This window comes from Neolamprologus multifasciatus, chromosome 12 (assembly GCF_963576455.1).
Source record: "Neolamprologus multifasciatus chromosome 12, fNeoMul1.2, whole genome shotgun sequence".
Classification (NCBI taxonomy): Eukaryota; Metazoa; Chordata; class Actinopteri; order Cichliformes; family Cichlidae; genus Neolamprologus; species Neolamprologus multifasciatus.
This window is the reverse complement of record NC_140450.1, coordinates 33109715-33132406: the sequence shown is the minus strand read 5'-3', so window position 1 is coordinate 33132406 and position 22692 is coordinate 33109715. Positions and strand designations below refer to the sequence as shown.

At 40.4% G+C, this 22692-nt stretch overlaps 2 protein-coding genes and 1 long non-coding RNA gene across 7 annotated transcripts; 1 reads left to right on the top strand and 2 right to left on the bottom strand.

Moving 5' to 3' along the window:
* Window positions 1–345: 345 nt before the first annotated feature.
* On the top strand, window positions 346–4876 carry trmt2a (tRNA methyltransferase 2A). Of its 4 annotated transcripts, none has more exons than XM_085179356.1 (12): window positions 346–470; window positions 831–1467; window positions 1573–1681; window positions 1916–2097; window positions 2325–2439; window positions 2525–2640; window positions 2748–2859; window positions 3599–3721; window positions 3848–3923; window positions 4056–4172; window positions 4261–4357; window positions 4451–4876. In XM_085179356.1, the coding sequence occupies exons 2-12, from the start codon at window positions 845–847 to the stop codon at window positions 4596–4598; spliced, it is 1818 nt and encodes a 605-aa protein (XP_085035482.1). In that variant the 5' UTR covers window positions 346–470; window positions 831–844; the 3' UTR covers window positions 4599–4876. The 4 variants fall into 4 exon arrangements, with proteins under 4 accessions (XP_085035482.1, XP_085035483.1, XP_085035484.1 ...); XM_085179357.1 differs by having other exon boundaries at window positions 352–460; XM_085179358.1 differs by lacking the exon at window positions 346–470 and adding an exon at window positions 485–630.
* Window positions 4041–20154, bottom strand: dgcr8 (DGCR8 microprocessor complex subunit). Of its 2 annotated transcripts, none has more exons than XM_085179348.1 (14): window positions 20009–20154; window positions 18731–19697; window positions 17802–17964; window positions 16585–16727; window positions 14537–14876; window positions 14233–14430; window positions 14024–14125; window positions 13499–13597; window positions 11757–11839; window positions 11459–11559; window positions 10653–10759; window positions 8183–8310; window positions 7317–7430; window positions 4041–7084 (listed from the first exon to the last, which is right to left on the bottom strand). In XM_085179348.1, exons 2-14 carry the CDS (start codon window positions 19415–19417, stop codon window positions 7001–7003), a joined length of 2349 nt encoding a protein of 782 aa, XP_085035474.1. In that variant the 5' UTR covers window positions 19418–19697; window positions 20009–20154; the 3' UTR covers window positions 4041–7000. The 2 variants fall into 2 exon arrangements, with proteins under 2 accessions (XP_085035474.1, XP_085035475.1); XM_085179349.1 differs by having other exon boundaries at window positions 19943–20149.
* LOC146507355 (uncharacterized) lies at window positions 8455–10646 on the bottom strand. The gene is made up of 2 exons (XR_014877108.1): window positions 10202–10646; window positions 8455–9108 (listed from the first exon to the last, which is right to left on the bottom strand). It is a non-coding gene; the product is annotated as an uncharacterized LOC146507355 (long non-coding RNA).
* Window positions 20155–22692: the final 2538 nt, after the last annotated feature.

Genomic DNA, 22692 nt, shown 5'->3' with positions numbered 1-22692 from the left:
TTCAAAATATACATTCCCCCAATAAAAGCAGGAAATCAGACTTATTAGTGGTTTTAAAAATGTGCTAATGAAACTAATGAATTAAAGTCTGGTTTTAAAGACAATCTGAAGAAAAAAATTCACACATTTTTCTTCAGATTCTTAATTGGCACATAATTCTTCTGTGGCCACACATAGCATACTGGAAAAAGTGGGACTATAAATCTAAAAAATAGAAAAAAATCTAAAAAAAAAAAAGAAAAAAAAGAAATGAAATTAACTTACAGAAACTGTCCTATTTTTTATATTTACTGTGGACCCACTGCCTTATGTTTTAACCCTCCTATCTATGAAAGGTACACAAACCTAAAGCCGCTGGGATGCCTGTCACTTTAACAAAGTTCATAGTTCAAGCTGCACGTGCTTGAATCAACATGGCGCCGCCTGCTCAATAGAAGTGGAGCAGAAAGTAAATACAGAGGTACGGGAAGGTAAGGAGCTCTCGTGGAATGTTACCGCTAGTCAAAAACAGCACACTACACAAAGAGTTCCGTTAAAATACCGACGTCGTTCCTCTGAAACTGCAAAGAATGTAACTTCCTGCTCGAGCTAGCATCAAGTCTTTCAGTTTGCCATATAACCAAAACATAAGTAAGCAGTAAGTGCATGTACTGTTATGTAGAGTAACAGCATTGTTTTACATAGTCACCGTGACACATTAATTGTAGCAGTTATTTGAAAGTTGCACAATACCCTAAACCAGGCTTGAGAGTAGAGTATGAGACTTTTTTCACGTTTTAACTCCGTGAGTGCGAGCTCCTGATAGGCCTACTCATTGTTTGGTGCTTTAGGAATCAGCACAGTGATGGCAGATATCAGCAGCAGCCCAGCGGCCATCACTCCTGCCTCGCTCTCCCTGGAGGAGAAGCCTGATGACCTCTCCAAAAATGATGTTGCCAAGCCTGATGTTCAGGCTGAAGGAGAAAGCCAGGCGGCTGCTGACCCCGGCATGTACCGCTACATCAAAGAGGACCTGTTCACGTCGGAGATCTACAAAGTGGAGATCAGGAATCTGCCCAGGTTCGTAGGCTTCAATGACCTGAAGAAGTTCTTGGCCAAGCATGGCCTCAACCCGCACAAAATCAAGCTGTTTGGCAGGCAGACGTTTGCTTTCGTCACCTTCAAGAACGAGGAGGAGCGAGACAAGGCCATGAAGATGGTGCATGGCATGCAGTGGAAGGGCCAGGTGCTAAGTGTCAAGCTGGCCAAACCCAAGGCAGACCCCATCTTGAGAAAGAGGAAGGAGAATGAGGGGGAGAGCGCGGGAGGCCCGCCCCCATGCAAACGAACAGATGATGGGGACCAGGAAGAGGAGCCGCTCAGTGTCCAGATCGCCAACGTCGTGACACCTCTGTGGAACGTCTCTTATGACGAGCAGCTGAAGAGGAAGGAACAGGAGGTGGTGGTGGTTCTGCAGAAGCTGGCCAAGTAAGTGTAATATAATACAGATTTGGTGTTATTTATAGGTCATGTTGTACTTTTTATGGGACTTGCTGACATGTCCGTACAAGTTAAACCTTTGTTTTCTTTCAGAGAGATCGGCAGCACCAACAAAGCCATGGTGCCGTGGCTGTTTGCACAGAAAGGGAAATACAACAACATGTGTTGTCCTCTGGAAGCCCTACGACCGTCTCCTACACAGGTATACTTTGAATAGTTGCTTTTATTTGTCCATAAAAGGCAGGTGGTTATGCAACAATTAAAAAAAAACAGGATGGAAAAAACACAAAGCACAAAATAAAAAGTAACTAATTAGAGATGGAAAATGACGTACATAAGTTTATTCTGTTTTACGATCTCTTAGCTGTTTTCATGTCTCTAAATATTGTATATAATTTAATATTCATCCTTCTGACCCTGTTTCCAATCATGACAGACAGAGTACAGAAACAAGTGCGAGTTCCTCATATCGGTGGGTGCAGATGGCGAGGATAAAACCATCGGTTTCCGCCTGGGGAAATACAAGGGAGGCTCCTGTGCTGTGGTGGGGCCGGCTGACACGTGCCACGTGCCGCCAGAGGCCAAGAAGATAGTCAGCGAGTTTCAAAAGTTCATCAGGTATTATTATGCGTGCTCATGAGGATCTAGGAACAGTTTAGTTTGGGGAACTAAAGCTGCTTGGAAAAAGTAGTTGAACCTAAATAAAAAAAGATCAAATTCATAATGTACATGTCATGTTATTTGAGAAATATGATACAAATAAGTGGAAAAAAACAAAGTTGTCTAAATGATTTTGTTTCTAAAAGTGACTAATCGCTCAGTCTTGCTGTGATTTTTGCAAACAGAACAACTCCATACTCTGTGTACAGCCCAGAGACGTATGAAGGACATTGGAAGCAGCTGACTGTACGTACTACGAGGACCAAACATGCCATGGCCATGGTGTTCTTCAACCCACAGGTGATGAAATGTTGAAACTGAACTAGCGCCCCATGCTGTTAAAGGTCTCCTTTTTGATTTGCTTCATTTGTTTAATGACTCTTAGAAACTTGAAGAAGAGGAACTTGGTGCTTTAAAGAACTCCATGAAGGAGTACTTCACAGAAGGAGAGGGGAAAGACAGCGGCGTGACCTCTCTGTACTTTGTTAGAGAGGGCCAAAGGTAAAACTAAACTACATGCTCAGTAAGTCATAATCTGACTGAATGTCATCTTAATAATACTCTGACTATTTACGTAACTTCTTGTATTATTTTTTTTGCCTGTTAAGGAAATCTCCAAACCCAGAGGATCTCCCCTGTGAGCTGGTGGCTGGAGAGACCTGCATTCAAGAAGAAATGCTTGGTTTGAAATTCAGGATTTCTCCACATTCATTCTTCCAGGTGAGGAAGAGCAGAAGCCGCATGTTGTGGAAGTTATGAGGTCTGGTTTGCAACTAGAATATTTCAGGATTTCTTTCTGTGAGGATGAGTGAACACATGTTATCGCAGGCATGGTAATCCTTTTCTGAAGTTCTGATCTCACCATGTTATCCTTCTGCAGATGGGGTGAAATGGTACTCTGTGCTGTGAACAAGCAGCTAGGCCAGGGGTGGGCAACTCCAGGCCTCGAGGGCCGGTGTCCTGCAGGCTTTAGATCTGTCCTTGATCCAACACAGCTGATTCAAATGGCTAAATTAGCTCCACAACATGTCTTGAAGTTCTCCAGAGGCCTGGTAATGAACTAATCATTTAATTCAGGTGTGTTGACCCAGGGTGAGATCTAAAACCTGCAGCAGACAGGCCCTCGTGGCCTGGAGTTCCCCACCACCTAGCTAGGCTCTTCTAAGGCTCATCACAGAACCTAACAAACAGAAGTAGATCACTGTACTTCACCATGCTTTACCTTTTTTTTGCAGGCATTCCTAAAATGTGGAAACCTCTCCAAATACAGGGGTTAACTCAAAAATATCCCACAAGGCTGGAGTGACTGTGAATTTAATACATTCATCTTATGTTTGTTTGTTTTGTTATTAATCTGTGGCTAGGACACTCGGGTATGGTAGACGATGGTCCCAGTTGTGTTTGCCAGCTCTAACATCAGGTGCTTAGCCTCCATTAACAATCTGTTTCTGTGTGCTAGGTGAATACAGGAGCTGCAGAGGTGCTGTACTCTGCTGTGGGGGAATTGGCCCAGCTGGATCAGGACAGCATAGTGCTGGATGTGTGCTGCGGGACAGGAACCATTGGCATCTCTTTGGCTAAGGTAATGGGGGTTTTTTTGGTCAATGTATAGGTGTTGTGTGCATTTTCCCATTAGTCATAAAGCAGGACAAATGCACACTGACTCGGTTTCATGTTGCCTTTTTTTGCCACCCACTTTTATATCTAGAGGGTGAAAAAGGTGATAGGGATTGAGATGTGCCAGGAAGCAGTGGAGGACGCCAAAGTTAATGCAAAGCTGAATGGTAGGCATCACGAGCATCATCACTTTTATCTTTTTGTAGCATTTAGTTTGGGTAAAGCGCACAAGTTGTGGTATTGATGTGATTAACTTTAGTAATTGTATGCTTGTATGCTCCCTATTTTGTGTTTTTAAGGTCTCAGTAATGTTGAGTTTCACTGTGGAAAAGCTGAGGATGTGTTCCCCAACATCCTCAATGCTGTCGTTTCATCCAGCGTGACTGCTATCGTAGATCCACCACGAGCAGGCCTACGTGAGTGCATGTTATGATCAAAAGATCTACTCAGGTTAAGGTGGTTGTAGTAAGAGATGATTATTTTTTCTTTGTTTTGTTTCCTTAGACTCAAAGGTGATACTCGCAATCAGGAGAGCAGAGCATTTAAAGAGGCTGGTTTATGTATCATGTAATGCCAAGGCAGCAATGACCAACTTCATCGAGTAAGTGAATTTTGTAGTAGAAAATAAGCCAAAATAATAATTAAAAAAAAAATTAAAATGTGACTCCAGCTGTGGAATTGTTTTTTCCTTCAGTCTGTGCAGAGCTCCATCAAACAGAGTTCATGGAGCCCCATTCCGTCCAGTGCGATCCATAGCCGTGGATCTGTTCCCTCAAACCATGCATGTTGAGATGATTCTGCTGCTGGAGAGAGTGGACTACAGCGAAGACTCAGTTTTATAGCTGGAGAAATGGGTCTCTGTGCAGTTTGATTGGCAAATTGGGCTTCCTACTCTATAAATGTATCCACACAGTACTCTAAAGAATTAACATTGTCATTTACATATTTGTAAAGCCAAAAAGTAACAAGTTAAATCCCAGTTTTCACTGTAGTGTCTTTTTGCATTAACCTTTGTTAGCTTTGACCTAAAGTTTAATTTTCAAACTAATACTGTGTTTTCTGTTATTCCAAACAGTATTGCTAAAAGCTTAACCAATAAATTACCACCTCAGCTAACTTCGCCCTTTTTAGTTTCGATCCTTCAATCACTGAATAAACAGAAGCTCTTGTAGCCATTAGTCAAGACATTTTTATTTTGCATAACAAATATCACCAAAGTCATGGAGCTCAGGTTGCAATACATACTTCATAATCTAGGCAGCAACACTTCAAACAAGTCATTGGTACAACTTAACAGCAACGCATGAAAGCAGTATCCCCCCCCCCCTCCCCCCGACACTTATGGGCTTTGCATGAAAACACATACACAAAGGGAAAGCACATTCGTAAAGTGATCTGTACTATCACAGGAGCCTTGGGTAAACCGATGTGTCCTCTTGTAGAAAAACCACAGGGCAAATACTTGAGTGCACAGCAGTTTCCATTTTGTTCCAGCAAGTGATGGGTCTATGCATTTTCCTGTTAGTCCATATTCTCTTCAGTTCACAGCAACATTGAGTTTTCTATAAAATGCATAAGACTATAAGCTTTGGTATACACAGTTTCATCAGCTTGTTGGACTGAATGACTTTATCGCTGTTGTTTACATCAGTGCCAACTAAATTTTACAAGGCTGCCTTGAAAGAAAAACTATTTGTGGCAAACGTACACAAAATACAGTCCACTCAGGTGAATCCTACAAATCTGGATGAGTTGTAGGCATATTTTCTCGAGACGTTTCTTGGCCATTTTTAACTGAAAACATTATCTTAACAAATTCTTTATCAAGTAAATAGAGATTGGTCTTTCCACTTCCTGCTGAAGGGTGTTTTAGGTCCAATGTACAATATATACTCTTGAGCCCTTCATGAAATGGATTAACTAAGGCAACATGTAACCAACATGATTATTTTTTAAAATAAGAATATAAATGAAAAGCAACTGAAATGTGCTTTGTGGTTAGCAACTGTGCATGGCATCAGCATAAGTACGAACTAAACGCATGAGTGAAATGATCCCCAACATATTACAGTACTGTGTCCCTGTGATTGGGGTATACTGCAGTGTCACCATGTAGCAGGAAGCTTATAGAACCTGACCTTCACCGGCTTAGGCCTAATGTCAGATATTTGTATGGGCACATGTGCGTGCCCTTTTATACTAAAGATAATTTAGAAGTAGTAGCTTGGTATCATTCAGAGATGGTGTCACAGTTTTTTCCAAACAGTACCTCCAGCTTCACAGCTGGGTTAGTAGTCGGTGAAATTCATTACTTATAATTAAATGACGGAGTCCCTTTTTAATACAGTCGTATTTATTTGTTAAGAATATCGACTGACATCACTGAAGTTTCGTATTTCAATAAAACAATCTGTACTGGTATCAGCGATGAAGACAACAGTTGGGCTCTAGCTTATGTCTTTTACTGAAACAAATGAAAAAGGCAAGACCCTCAAGAAAAAGTCAGCCCAAATATTCCACTAGGAATTATTCCAGGAATAAAAGCAACAGTCAACAAAAACATCTGACAGGACACGAGTGTGTAACAACAGTGAGCACTTCACACCGCATGTTGCCAACGTGCAAACCAAAGACAGCATCTGTCACTTCTGGGGACAAACGAGACCGCACACAGCTGTAATCATCACTCACCACATCCATAACACCTACCATTAAAATACCAAATAAAATAGGAACTTTGCTTCCCGATTAAATGAACGGTATAAATACAAGTATTAGTAGTCCCTTTCAAATACTTTTAGCACAGAGAAAACTATCAGCTGCTGGTACTATGCGATCATGACTGGTGAAAACAAGCCTTCAAAAATAAAACCAGTGTGTGCAGTGGCTTTCTCCACTTTAAGAGGCATGCAAATCTATTTTGATGTGGTTCATCTCATCAAGTAATGGTCGCTTCTCTGGACACTGGGGGGAGGGGGGTTCTCCTACTGCTGTAATTAGGATGCATCTAGAGAGGTAGACGATATTCGCTCTACAGTCTGTTCAGTCCTACACTTCTACCAGCTCAACCAATTAAAACACAAGTGAAGGAAGCAAGCAGTAATATCAGCCTGGTCAATCCTTTACTATATTGCCATTTAGATCTCAGTGATGCATAATTAAGTGGTGGATGGTGGGGTGTGCATGTGTGTGATGTCTGACAGTGACTGGTTTTCAGTGCTGTGGTTCATCAGTGATTTGAGATTTAAACGTCGACAGTGCAGAGGGGTTCGCTCCCCGGCTGGGCAGATTCCATTATGGTCATCTTGGGTTTCTTCCTCGTTTCCTCCTGGTAGAGAAAATCATTTAAGTACAACAAGCAAGATAACAAAAACAATTATTCTCAAGTACAAGATTTTGGGTAGTGTACATGCAGTCTGGCCAACCAAAGACTGGAAGTTACACTCCTTTGTTTTGTCTTTTTTATTTACAAAAAAAATACAAATAAAGCTAAACATTTACCCCCCCCTTTTTTTCCCCCCCTTGTTTTGAACTAAAATCCCATTAAGAACCATTCCTACCCTCTGTGCAGCCAGTTTAATCATCTCTTCTTGCAGTTTGTTCAAGATATGAAGGTTTGGCTTGTTCTTTTTGGCATACTGCTGGAGCTCGATCACGCTCTTGTCGGAGCTCTCCTGAGAAGTAAGATCATTTTATAACGACATAGCACAGGCCACATGACACTTCATGATAACACGCTATTCAGCTCATCAACACATGGCAGTACCATTCCAATATGTGCAGAAAATTGGTTCAATTCTACATCCCAGTCATTGGTTTAAAACCCAAAATCAATGACGTAGCAGCCCATCCGTTGTTGACCAACACTCTAGGAGCAGAGCTTCTCATGAATTGTGGATGGCTGGACAAACACTTTGTCATCACATAAGCTCATTTATTTTATTATGCATAGTAGTGACTTTGTTAATTACAGTTGTAAGCCCAAAGGATCCAGCTTTACTTAGCTGGACACTGTAAATGTTCCAGCACTGACCCACTCACATCTTTTTTCCTGTCATAAACACCCAGTTCCCAAATAAATAAATTAATAGAAAGCAGCATCTTAAACGGCATCTTCTTGTTCTTCATCCTGTTTTCAGACCCAAAATGAACTGTGGTTTGAAAAAGATGAAAAATTGACTGCCACTTGCTCCAATTCTATAGAGCATCCACTGTTTATCAGTGTACTTTAACAGGCGCCCTCTGTATTGGTCACAAAAACTATGATGCACAATGCTGAGTTACAGCTGGAGATTGCGACTTGGAAAACGGTATCTTCTTATCTAAAGACGCTTAAAATCCCACATGAACTATATTAGAGACCAAAACAATTTTCTTCATCTTCAATGCTTTCTCTTAAGTCTTTACAGCAGCTGTCAGTCCTTACCTTCTTGACCATCTTGTTGCTCTCTCTGCCGTACATGCGCAGTAGTGAGCCCCAGTTCTTGACGTGAGGATGTAGCATCTGCAAGATCTTCTGAGATGCTAGCTGTTTGCCAACCCTCTTGTTCTTGCCTAGTTACAAAGATGACAAATATAAATAACCTGTCACTGAAACTCACATGTTAGTGTCACATAGTGAACATTTGTATTTATCACTTATATTGGTTTTATTCTGATTTTTAGTGTTTTTATTTGCATGATTTTATTCTGCTTGTATTGCATGTTTTTAGTGTGTTATTTGACATTGTTTTAATCCACTGTGGAATGGCTGAACATGGGATAAATTAGTTGATAGGGATCACCTGCTGAGGTATGGGTGTGTCCAGAGGTGCTGTGTAAAGACCTTTTAAAAGCAGGCTAGCTGAGCCCTGGGAGGACAGAGGCCCCAGATATGAGCAGGAATGTGTGAAGGCCAGGTGAAAAGAGGCTGCCTGATCGTGGGGGTGCAACACCTAATCTGGAGACGGATCGGCCAGCGAGACGTGGCGGCCCAGTCCTGACAGCAAGGAACGGCGACAGTGGGAGACAACGCATGTGATTAGCAGCAGCGCAGAGGTATACCTCTGCCTGCATTTGTGAGTAGTGTCTCCACTGTTGTTCGCCAGATGCAGCCGGGTTGGGAGAGGGTCGCCATGGCTATAAGCCAGGGACACTTCTGAGACGATTGTTCTGGCCCCTATTTGTTATTTTACAGGGCGCTGATGCGAGGGGAGCCGTGGTGGCATCGCATGATGGACTCCGGTGCAGAACGCAAGCTGGGCTGGGATGTGATGGGCCTAGTGAAGGGATAGGAGGCTACTCCTTGTCTGTTGGAGACTAGACTGGCGTGGACTCTGCTCTGGAGAAAGAATTCCTGGCCTACTGGTGGACCTAGGGCTGGGCGATATGACCCAAAATTCATATCTCGATATTTTTTAGCTGGGTGGCGATATAAGATATATATCTCGATATTTTTTTAAAGCCATAAGTTAAGAACAAAAAGAGAGTTCTTAGTCACACTGTGTCCCAGATGTCACACAGGCATTTTTATTTACATACAGCATAGATTTACATGAAGAAATTACTCAAAAATAAATTATCAGCATTTATTAAATAATCATGCTCCATAAATAAAAGAAAACAATGTTGTTTTTGTGCATAACAAAAAGCTCATAATTGTGCAGTCAAAATGTAAACTAACAGACGCTGAGCATAGTAACAAAGACAGATTTCACAGCTGCTCTGTTCCCAACTTCTACTGCGTGACTGACAGCCTGGAGTTTGAAATCCTCTTTGTAACCATGTCTCTTAACAGGTGCCATTTATTTACACACACAATACGGTAATATTACGTTGAAGCACAGTACGTATCACTCCGCGAGGCTCCAGACTACGGTAGCCGTAATGCTCCGACAATCTATCAAGCGCTGCAGCTCCGTAGTTTACCAAAGTCGTACTAAAACATTTTTTGACAGATTGCTGAGCGCCGTGTACCACATAAAATCGGTTCGCGGTCAGTAAGCACAACCAGAATTCATACATAAGGCGCGCTGTCAACTTTTGAGAAAATGAAGGGATTTTAGGCCGTGCAGCCCCTGTGGGCTGTCGTTAGCATGGTTAGCTCGTTAGCGCGGTTAGCTCGCTAACACGTTGACGCCGTCCAGCCCATTGACCGTAGAAAACAGTCAATGGTCCAGCCCCACAACTCACTAACGGAGATTTGCCGTGTCCATCTTGTCGCTGCCTGCAGGTGAAGCTATGGGGGAGGAGGGGGAGTTGTGTTCAGTGAAGGAGAGGCGAGGCCGAGTAACGTTGCGTAGAGACAAAAGTGGACGAAAGAGAGGCAAACTTGTGGCTCCACAAGTATAATTATAACGTAACATAGACTATATCGATATAAAGGATATTGTCACGTCTTATATCTCGTATGAAAATATATCGATATTTTTTAAAAACTCGATATATCGCCCAGCCCTAGGTGGACCCATAATGAACATGTGGCATAATTACATCAGGGGATTTTAGTGGATGTAGAAAATTGTATTTTTATGGGTTTTAGAATTGTTTTACTATATAGACAACATTTTATTATGTAGGGTTTTTTTAAGAGGTGTTTTTGTGCTCCCTGGCCTGGTAATAAACTGCCTCCGATCAGACCTGCTTCATCTTTGTGCGCTTGGTGTCTGACTCGCTTGCTCAGCCCCTTGTATTTAACAGAATCATTCTCTTTAGCATAACATTCTGGCACATCAGCTTTAGTGTCTGCGTTACAATAGCAAAACAGGTCCACTAAAAAAACTAAATAAAAGGAAAATAATTGTAATAATATGGACTTCATTTACAAAGCAATTCTGACAGCTGTTTTGAACTTATTTATAAATAACACCCAGCTATGCTCTCGCCAGATAGAAATGCAAAGATTAGGGTCTACTTACACCAACCACGCACAGTATGTTTCCCACATGTCATCACATATTCACTCTTCTGGTTCTTCCCCGGGATCACCTCAAATTTAATGCTGGTGTCCCCCATCCCGTGGTTTCTGCAGTAAGGAACAAACATTTGTTTTCACATGGATATTTGAAATCTGTCTCTTTGCACAGACACCCAAATGTCCAATCAGCAGCTGTGAACTTCATTCTCTCATCTTGATGACGAGCAGCTCCACCTTATCATTTCAGTTAAATGCTTTTCCTTGTTTTCTGTCATATCTATATATCTCTCTCTATCTCTATCTCTATATATATATCTATATATCTCTATATATCTATATCTCCCTCTCATCTCTCTCTCTCTCTCTCTCTATCTATCTCTATATATATATATCTCCCTATCTATCTATCTATCTATCTATATAGAGCCAAATGATCCATTTCAAACTGATTTTCCCACTTATGTTTCTGGATGATATCCTGAACACTGGCATCTCGGGCACACAGGCAATCAGTTGTTTCAATCCATGTACAAGGAGCAGTGAGGAGGGACTCTAACAGCTTGTTTCAAATACAGGGTGAAATCAAAGACTGCAACAAGGCCAGTAAAAGATAGTAAGGATCATTTTGAAAAGTTAATCATGCAGAGCTGCTCTAATAACAATATGGACGCAGTCGATTTGAGTATAAATCCCACAACAGGTGACATAAAGAGGCCTGAGAGAGAGAGACAGAAGAAAAAAAGGACACACACATCGCTTTAACAATAACAGTTTAACAATATTAATAAATACTCAAATCGACTTTACCTTTTAAGGCACTCATGAAGAATCTGATATGGCGATAGTAGTCCTGCTTTGTTGGTCAGCTCATATACTCTTGAATCTTCTATACTGATATGATTAAAATACTGCAGGAGAGAATGCACTGAATGTCACTACTGCTGTGTCATCTTCAACTCTAAAAAGATGTGTTTTACATTTGAAGGAAGTATTATATGAAAATCTTGGCTTCAGAATTAGGATTTAGAGCTTTGCTTCAAGAGTAAACCAGAAAAAAAAAAGAAATACACACAGAAAAAAAAAATGTCAAAAAACGAAAAAGTACCTCCAGTTCATCGCCTTCAACGGGTTTCTCCTCCGAGGTCTGCTTCACAAAGTCAGGTATGAGGATTTCCAGTGTTGCTCGAGCTGCAAAGACCCAGTGAGATTTTACAGCAGGTGAATGTGCAAATATTTCCCACATGTAATACAGTGTACTGTTATCTTACTCCATTGTGGGGAGGTGCAACAAAGACAGATTGTTCTTGGAGCTGCAGTGTGGAAGAAAGTGTAACCCCTTGACTTTTCAGAAGACCTCTCTCTCACAAAGCAGATACATCCAAGCTATTCAGTGACATCCAACTAAAGCCCCTTTTCTATCAGTACTAGGGCTGCACGATTTTGCATAAAATGAGAATCACGATTTTTTTGGCTTAGAATTGAGATCACGATTCTCTCACGATTTTCTTTTCCAGTATAAATATTTATTGCACTTATTAGCTGCACATCAACTTCGTAACAGTTGAGACTGAACATAAAAACAATAAATAAACATAAAAACAACAAATGTCTCACATTTTGTCGTTGCCGCAAAATGTTGTACTGCTTGAAATTCCGTCTCCACCGTTGCTCGACACTGCGTGTATAGAGCAGGTAGTGCAACAATAGAAAAATAGTTGCGGGACGGCACTGTGTAGCGTTTGTCTAGCGTGTTGATCATTTTCCTAAATCCCTCGTTTTGCACAGTGTTGATGGAGCCATATCTTTGGTCAGGTGATAAGTAATAGCCTCCGTAATTTCTTTGTGCCTGCGGGAGTTCGACGTGTATAGGGAAGCGCTGTATAAGGTTCCCGTTATTGATGTTTGGGTGGTTGACCGGGACAGATTTTCTCCTGTCACTTTCTCGTCATCCCTGACGTGCTCTCCGTTGTTTTTTCCCTGCTAATTTTAGCAGCCAGCTGCTGTATCACATGGTATAAGGCTCCGCCCTTGTCATTTGTTGAGCAGGAAGAGTGAGCGCTTGTTTTCATGCAGATTATGTCCCGGATCAAAATGCGGTACAATCGTCGTCGTCTTTTTTTTTTTTTTTTTTTTTTTTTTAAATCGTTGTCATTTGGAAATGAGATCGCACATAAGTATGAATTGAGATCGCGATTTTCTAACGATTAATCGTGCAGCCCTAATCAGTACCTACTCGAATCAACTCACCACGTTTTCAGGGTTTTCCATTAGGTCATATTACCTGGTACCACGTACGTTTTTAGTACCTTCTCGGTCTGGTCTGAGCAGGTACTAAAATGTGATGTCGTCAGACTGCACTGCCACTGATTGGCTGGTCAATTGATGAGTGATGAGACTCTCTCTCATTCACGAAAATCAAAACCATCATTTTTTTAAAACCCGGCAACGAATTACAGGACCACAAAGAACAACGGCGGGGTCCCCCGAGTCTGACGGAAAGCAACAGACCGAGCAGCGGGTATATTCTTGCCTCAACGTCCAGCTTTGTTGGAGCGTTTGTGGTGCATTCTAATAACGTGGGATGTATTGCTATGACAACGAAAACACACATCAGGTGGCACTCATTTGCAATGGAAAACCAGTGAATTGGAGTCAAGTCGGGGCTACTTGATGTAGGTACTAATGGAAAAGGGGCTTGTGCTGTCATTATGCTGATTTTTTTTTTTTAAATTTATACCAACTCCAAAGGACAACCTCTAATACAACACCATCATTTTTTATATATTAAGCTGTGACCAATATCAACCACATGATCAAATGTCCAATATTGTAAAGAAGAAGAATTACCAGCTTTATTCTTGGCAAGTTTTTTACTGCTTGCAGTCCCTGTTCCGTATGTGACTCCATCTATAATGACTGACGCTCCAAAGGGTTCACTTGGGTTCTCTGTGGAAAGAATGGCAAATTTAAATGGATATTCCAAAAAGGTCAACATCAAAAACAGGCAAAACACAAAAAAACACTTTTACTAGTTTATGCACAAAAAATCCTGATAGAAAATGAGTGGAAGAAGTAATAGCGGGGCGTACTATGAATCTGACTGTCTGTGCATTAGCTGCTTGATAAAACCAAATCAGAGATCATATATCGGCCTTTCACATTGCTTAATAGCAGTTTTATATGTTAACCCAGTGTCTTTGCTCCAGATCCAACACCAGTAACAAGTAGTTACTGGTGTTAATAGTTGTGTCTATTTAAGATAAGGTAAAAAGAGAGCTACTGACATAGGTCGCTAACCTGCTAATATTGCTTCCTAGTACACCCTTGTAAATTACTGTATTACCTTTGGCCCCTTAAGAAAGAGGAACTTACCACAATCAAAAAAGTTGTAAACAGGGCGAACCTTGAGGATACGCTGCATATATTCATGTAAGATGCAAACTTCAGACTTTCCATTAGGATTTATAACAAATTCTGTGGAAACAAACAATTCATTGCGTCAACAAACTTAACAGGATATGTTTAATATCTAGACCCGAACTGTATGAAATGTACACAGTATGAATCACAGGTACTGGCACCTTTCTTAGTAGGAGCATCCTGGACTGACAGTGTGATGAGCTTCTGGTTGGCAGGCAGGATAGGTCTTTCTGACTCTGCCTGTTTCCTCTTCATGTCTCTGTTGAACTGTCTTCGCTCAGCCCAGGTGCGAAACTTCTTGACAGTCACTTGTTCAAAGTCAAAGCATTTCTCCAGGTACAGGCGAAATTCTTCAAGTTCTGCAAGGAAGTTTCAAGATGTCAGATGATGTCTTTTACAAACAAGCAAACAAACAAAGAAAAAAGAACATTTCAAAAGTCACTGCTAGTGTGGGAAGCTATTTACCTATGGACTCATCCTTGCACACCTCCACTTTGGCCTTGACCTGCCCTAAGGCTCCTTGTGCAGAGTCACAGGGTAGAGCCTCTTTATTTTGGATGCTGTTGTTAGTGGTACCTTCTGCATCCCGACCTTCACCAGGGAGACTGGAGGGTGGCATGACATCCTGGTCCTCAGCTGTAGCATCTGATGTGCCTACTTGCTCTCCCCCGTTGGCCTCCTCAGCAGGCTTGACAACAGACTCCTCTGCATCAGGCACCACTTCCCCATTCAGCTCCCTTTCCTCCTGTTCCTTCATTTTCTTGTAGTGTAGGCAGGGGATGCTGCTTACAGGTGGGTCGTGTTTCTGTTTGAACAATATGTTAACAGTGCTGTAAGTTTGACTAATTTTAAAATGACCTGGAAAGTGTCCATAGGCTTTAAATAAATAAGGTAAAATCTCTCAAAGTGATGTTTACCCAGCTGTAAAATGTTCAAGATGTAGCTCATCCAGTGCCAATATGTGTTTTGGGGAAAACAGTGTCGTTATGGTTTTCTTTAGGCAAAAACATTTGAGCCTTTGTTTTCTCAAACACTGTCAGTATTGGCAGGGTTCCCAAGCCCTTCAAATCACTAATTTCACACTAACTTGAACAACAAAAATAACACCACATCAAATGTTGTTACTTTTGTATTATGTGAATTAACTCAATTAACTTAATCAGGAACAAACAGGCAAGGAACAGTACAGAGTTTAGGCTTTTGGTGGCAGACTACTTTAGTCCAAACCAAGGTTATTATCGTTAACGAAAACTAACGAAATAACGAAAACTAGAAGTGAAAAAACATTTTCGTTAACGGAAATAAAAATAAAAACAAAAAAAGGAAAACTAACTAAAACTGGAATGAGTATTCACAAAACTAACTACAATTAACTGAATTTATAGCAAAAATGTGTTTAGTTTTCATTGATGTGTGCGTGTCATACAAGAGTCAAGGGTGAAAATGAAGTTTAGTTTCCAGATTTTTTTCTTGCTGTGCCTCATTATGCCAGCAGGTGGCAGCACGTTAGTCGAGTCGTCTGTGTTGCTGCTCCGTCCACGCGCAGAATCATGTCAGGAAAAGTCGGCAGAAAGCGCCAGAGTCCAATTTGGGATTACTTTGAATATGACTGTGTTTTGGATAAAGCAAGTGTCTTGTAGTGGAAAGAGACAAATTATGAGGGACATTTCTAAAGGGGAAAAAATCCCACAAACCTTAAAGTGCACTTGAAAAGCTCACACAAGAAGGCTAACCTAGCTTAGCTTGAGAAGGTAAGGGAGCACACTCAACCCTCATCCCCAGAAACAGAAGCTAACCCCAGGCAAGGCAGCGTGATGCATCCCGAGACAACAGGACGGGGATATCTACACAACTGTGTGAGTCAATTACCTTCAAAACGTTTATCAATTCACTCGAACCAAAATTACGAACACCCGGTGCTGCGAGAGTTAATAGTCTCATTGGGGCCAAGATATACATTTTATAGTTGCCTGGTATCAATGGTTGTTCATCTGCCTTTATTTATTTAAAGAACCCATAGGTGGGAATGTGAGTTGTCTGTCTCTGCGTGTTAGCCCTGCGACAGACAGGCGACCTGTCCAGGGTGCAGTATGGTAGCTGGAATAGCAACATACCCAAGGATGAGCAGAATGACTGATATGATGAAACTGGGATTTTGTTACACTTAATTATTGCAAACACAACTAAAACTATAACTGAAACTAATCAAAACTAAACTGAAACTAAGGATTTTCAAAAAAATAAAAACTAAACTAAACTAGCAAACAATTGGTAAAAACTAATTAAAACTGATATAAAATTGAAAATCTGAAGTCAAAACTAAATAAAAATAAAAACTAATGAAAACTGCATTAAAACTATTAAAACCCTGTTTGACACTGACAGCAGAAGCAAAATCTGTCACTTATCTGTTTAGAGGTTTGACACAGGCAGACCTTTAATGTAAGCAAAGCTACATTTTATTCCACCAATTTCATGAACAGAAACAGTTGTGAAATTTATGCCGTTCTTACCCTAATGCTTCCAGTGCCAAGGAAGTACGGTCTGGACCAAGTGACCACTCTGGTCTCTCTGTGCAGGTAGACTGGAATGCCTGAATTATGGAATGTCATTATCCATCCATCAGGGAGAGGCTCGGTGGGCGGACGTCCCCGACCTAGTACATAAGAAAATGTAAATGTAAATATAAGTACTGCATAGTACCCTTTGTGGTATACATCATTAGTAATACTAAATACTGACATTTCTAGGAGTTTTAATAATCATTCATTCAAAAAATGTCAAAGGCATTTTTATTCATTTGCTTCATTTTCCATGTAAATATAATCCAAAACAAATCAAAAAAGCCAGAACAGCAACCATTACTAAGACTTTAACATGTGTGATGTTTTTGTCAGATATTCAAGGAAATTAGAAGAATTTATTTTTCTGTAAATATTTTGCTACTTTGAAAAGAAAAGTTATTTACAGTCTCAGTTTAGGTGCATGATATCCTTCTCACTCTTAGCAGTAATCATTACACTTTAGGTCACCTTGTTGTAAATAAGCACCTTGCTAAAAATCAATGGGAGTTTGTCCCCTGTGAAGAAGACATCGCTCTTTAACTTTGAGACTGAATCATGTTCAGCTCATGGGTATGAGGTGAAGACTGAGAGACTATTTGCTATTCATTACATCAAAACCATCATTAACAGGCCTAAATGTTTCTCAGCTGGGAAAGTGAAGTCTTTGCCTTTAAAATGCGACCAATGCAACCATATTAATTTAAAGTTTGGTAAAAGAAAAAGTGTGACACTGTTCTGAAGTTGAAATTACAAACTTCAAACAATGATTTCTGAAGGAACTTTAAGGAATTTGGAATATTTCTGCTTTGTCTTTTAGGATTTCAAACCAGACTTGTTTAGTAGGTCATTCTGTGTAATGCAACAACAACACTCAAAGACAGCAATGACCATGTGCTGTTAGACTGTGTGATCCTTTCAGAGGACTTCTTAGTTGTCTAGTCTATTTATCGAGAGCACATCTACCAAGCAGTGTCTCAGAGGAGAGCAGGTTATTTCCATAGGTCACACACAAAAATATAATATACTAAAGATAAAATAAATTTCCTACAATTTCTGATGGTTTATTTAAACAAAAAAACAAAAGTAACTAATAAGACAAATATGTGGCACATACAAAACAGAGTATTTGCAGTATACTTCAGACTACAGGCCCCTCCCCAACTCACTCTTCAGGACAGTCTTAATTTTGGTCATCATGGGTTGAACACCTCCTTCACCATCTGACTGATGATCACTGTCCCCACCATATTTATCCTCTGCCGGGCGCATCTTCTTTGGGACTGGCATGCCCTCCTCCAACAGAGCGTCGACATCATTGTCAAATTCCTCCTAGAAGAGTGAAGGGTTAAGGCCAGCAGATGATGATTGTTGGGCAGTTCTAGAGAGTACTGAATTCTTTGTAGTCTTTTCTCAGACTGTGTGTTTGTGTGTGTAACTCTGTAGAAATATAGAAAAAAACATTACAGCTGCAAAATGGTGCATAAAAGCAATTATGAGTTTAGAAAGAGAGGATATTCCCCTCTGTAAACTAGCCAGGTTTCAAAAAAAAAAATAACCTTGAAAATAGGAAAAGGGCAGGCACTTTAAAATTTGACCAAAGCTCCACAGCTGTGATTTTACCGGACAATATTTCCTCAAAAGTACCAGCTGGTCCGACCAACCACAGTGAACTTACAGGCTGTCAAAATGGATTCTCTAATGATCGCACCAGAATTCATCCGTCTAACAGTAACTTCTCCTACTAGAAAATCATATGAAGATTTCTTTTGGGTCAAATGCAGACTCCGCTATTGAAGGTAAAAATTAAAACACTGACCTCTTCCAGCTTCACACTTCACATTTTCAGTGATTTAAAACAAAACAAAAAAACATTGGTTATCAAACATTTACTTAAACATTTGGTCCTGGTTTTATAAATAAAAGCTTGATGCAGAAGAGTAATGAAATATGACATTAAGAAGTGTACTGTACTTGCAGTGACTGTAGTGTTTGTGGTCTGCATTAGTCCTGCATTATTATGTATTTCACACGAAGGACAAACTCAGTGCAAAGTTGTCACTAAAAGGGGATACTGCAAATAAAAGTCCAGTCATACCTCATAAGAGTAAGCCGTGACTTCGTCATATGCCTGTTCCTGCTGAACTATGACGTCAGACTTAAAGCCTCCATGCTCTCCATCGTCGGGCTCCAGGAAGTTCTCGTAGAGGTCATCCAACTCATCCAGGACAGCAAACTCAACCTTATTCTCTAGATCTACCTCTGTGTCCTCCGACTTTCTGCCTGCAGCATTTGCTGCTCCACCAGCAACCTCGGCTACCTCCTGCTCACTAGCCATGTCATGCAACTCACCATTGAGACTTTCTAAGCCATCCTCGCTCCCTGCCTCCTGCCTCTCACCTGTATATAAAACCTTCCTCTCTTTGCTATTACTGCTTTCAGTGAAGCTCACACTAATCTTAACATCTCTGAGCAGCTTGAGATCTGGCAGAAACTTGGTGACCGGGGGAGCATGGCGGGCTGTTCTGGGGCACGGTGGGGCGGGACTGGCCTCATCTGAGAGATGACTACAGAAAGTCAGTGAGCCCCTGCTGAGGGGCTGCTGTGTCTTGGTTTCCCCGTCCCCTGGGGTGTATGTGTATCCATCACCACCAGAGCTAACGTCCATTACCTCTGCGTCACTGGACGTTTGCAGGGGAGGTGGTGGAGGTGCTCTGCCCTCATCTAGGCCAAAATCATCAGGTGGCTCCAAGGGGAGAGGGGGTAGAACATCATCTATCTCCATTTCCTTATAAATATATAGCTAACTTAAATAGACTGAAATTTTAATTTTAAATTCTTTGCTTAGTGAGAGGCTATCTTCTTATCTAAACACACAATGCATGCAGAAGCACATCCCTGCATAGGCCACGTACCAGAGGTGAATATGCTAAGCTGACTACATTGTTCTTTTCATTAATGTAGACAGCTTTCAGAATCACTGTCTCAATTATTGGAAATCACAATGCATTCAGCTTAATATGGGATCTAGGCACTGATCATCCTCCACTGCGATCTTGTGGAAGCTAGAAAAAAGGGACCAGTGAGAATAATGTCAGAAAGCACAACTTTTACAATACAATATTTAACGTAAAAATAGCTTCGACAAATAGACGTGTTTTGGCTTTGAATTTGAATATGTTGTATGCAAACTACACATTTGAATAAAAGGGGGAACAACCACTCTTTAGCGCATCTGTTCAGCCCGAAGCTTCACAGTGGGCCCCTGCTAAGGTTAGCATCAATGCTAATGAGCTGAGCTACAGCTCACCGAGCAAACCCGCAAAGGTCAGCAACCCATAAAGCAGCCAGATATTTGGGATACAGGCGTACTCACTGATAAATATGACACGGGTATCTCCTCTTGGGCAACTATCTACCTTTCTAAATTAACACAATTCTCGTCGCGCCGCCATCTTGAAGAAAATCCTAGCCGCGGCTCCCAAACTCATGCCCCGCCTTCCTCTACCGGCTTTTTCAGAACCGGATGTTCACATGGCCAATCACTGCATCCTTCAACCGCCATTATTCGGCCAATCAACACGACAGCGTCACACCTCGTGGCCTACCAGCAACATGGCAATCACCCAATACCAACGCCTGTATGCTTCGTGTTTTTCCCTAAAGCAGGGAACACGGTCCGAATTCTAGCGCATTCTAGTCCAAATTCGAACCAACAGTAATTGTAACAACGTCTCCAGCACTCATTCCTTTCAGTGGAAATAAATATATTTGGAAAACCTTTATATTTAAGCATCACCCACCTAAAACAAATGATGGGCAGCCTGAGAAAAGTAAAAGTTCAATATTTCTCAGTACATATGAATTACAAGAGCTATAAAGGCACATGCAATATTTTGGAAGTTAAAAAAAAGCATTTTACTTCATCATCCAAACAGATGTTGACATTTACAAACACTCTACACAGAGTACTATGGGGCGCGGTTTGTAAACTGAAACATTTTCCACATTTAGCTCCAAACCTTATAAAAACCTGTTTTTTAGAACATTTATGAAAATATTTGTAACGTTTTTTAATCAAGGTCTTTTCATTGAAAGAAATCATATAATCACAACAATAGCATACTGCTTATAAACTGAAACCCCACTCTCCTGTCTGCCAAAGGAAGGAAGGGGGGGTCAAATTAGGCAGTGTGATGGAAAATTGACATTTATAGACATTTCCACAAATTGTACAGAGGCTACTATCTGTCCATCTTTCCATTTGTCAGTAAATGTCAGGGATGGTTGCCAGGTAGTGTAGAAGCTGGACATAGATCCTTTGGGGGAGCATCTTATCTTTTCCTGTTTAAAATACTGCATAACCTCTATGATCCGTGAACACGAAAGGGGTGAGGAGTCTTTCCAATGCAACAGCACAAGTCTCCTGGCTAACAGAGTATAAAAGGCTATCGTTTTCAACTTTATTTGTGTTCAGATGTCTACCCTGTGGGACGGTACCAACTAGTCCAACAAAGGGACATGGATCAAATGGCTCTCCTGAAACTTTAGAAAGAGTAGACTTGCCAGAACTGATGATGCACTGAACATACCCAGAACATATGTAGAAGGGTGGCTGATGCCTGCTGACATTTATCACAGGTAGGACCCAGATCTGGTCTAAATCTGGACAATTTAGTCATTGACCAGTGTAGTCCATGTACAATTTGTATTTTTCCAACCGTCGCTTTATTTAATTTGTACACAATATATATATATATATACATATACTTACATATATACATATATATACATATACATATATATACATATATACATATATACATATATACATATACTTACATATACATACATATACATATACACTATATATATATACAGTATATACTGTATATATATACTGTATATATATACAGTATATATATACAGTATATACTGTATATATATACTGTATATATATATATACTGTTATGTTGGCACTTATGTTGGCACTTATCCAGCACTATCATGAGCACATGCCGGTTGTCTGGCAGCCTTTAAATAAAGTATCATCAATCAATCAATGATGCCAGTTGTCTACGGTAACTGGCAGTGCTTAAAATTTTAACTAAAGAAGCATGTTGAAATTCCAAATTTTAATTAGCTTGACCACAGAACAGTTTTCCATTTCGCCTCAGTCCATTTTAAATGATCTGTGGCACAGAGAAGATGCAAGTATTTCTGGATCATGTTTACATATGGCTTGTTCTTTGCATGGCAGCGCTGTAATCTGCATTTTTGGATAGCACATTTATTATCCTGGGTCTGTTTTACCAGTTTTTTGTTTTTGTTTTTTTTAGATTTCTAGTTTGTTAATTGAAATATTCTGTGAGGCATCCAATATTGACTTTTAGTGTTGTCCTTTGCACACATATTCTGCGAGTCTTTTGGTGATGTGCTGTACATGATGAGATATACACAAAGTTTTCACAGTTTTAAACTAATAAACATTATTTTGAAATTGATCCATAATATGTTTCTGCAGATTGGTGACCCTCTGTCCGGCTTTACTTCTGAGAAACTCTGCCTCTCTAAGTTGCTCTTTTTATGTGCAATCATGTTACTGACTTGTTGCAAATTATCTTAACTTTTAAATGTTCCTCCAGCGGTTTGCTTTTTGTTTTTAGTTCCACTTATTATTTAAACATTTTGTTGCCCCGACCTAGCATGTTTGCTCCTGCCATCAAATTCAAAATGAATTGATATTTTTGATAAAATAGTAAAATGTCACATTTTAAACATTTGATATATTGTCTGTGTTTTACTGTTTTATTATTATTTGTTTTCTATGTATTTTTATTTATTATTATTTTCTCATTATTAGAAAAATAATCGATGACCCTGTGCTAACTTGCATATGACAAATAAAAATGAAACTGAACTGGAGTTATTGGGCTGTTTAATGAATACCTTACCGTGACAGGAGGGTTTGTGTGTCGTTTGGGATCCCAAACGATGTTGCTGACAGGCTTTTGCCCCTTCTGAGAGAATAAGCTGGCCAAAGCAGGTGATAGACGCCAC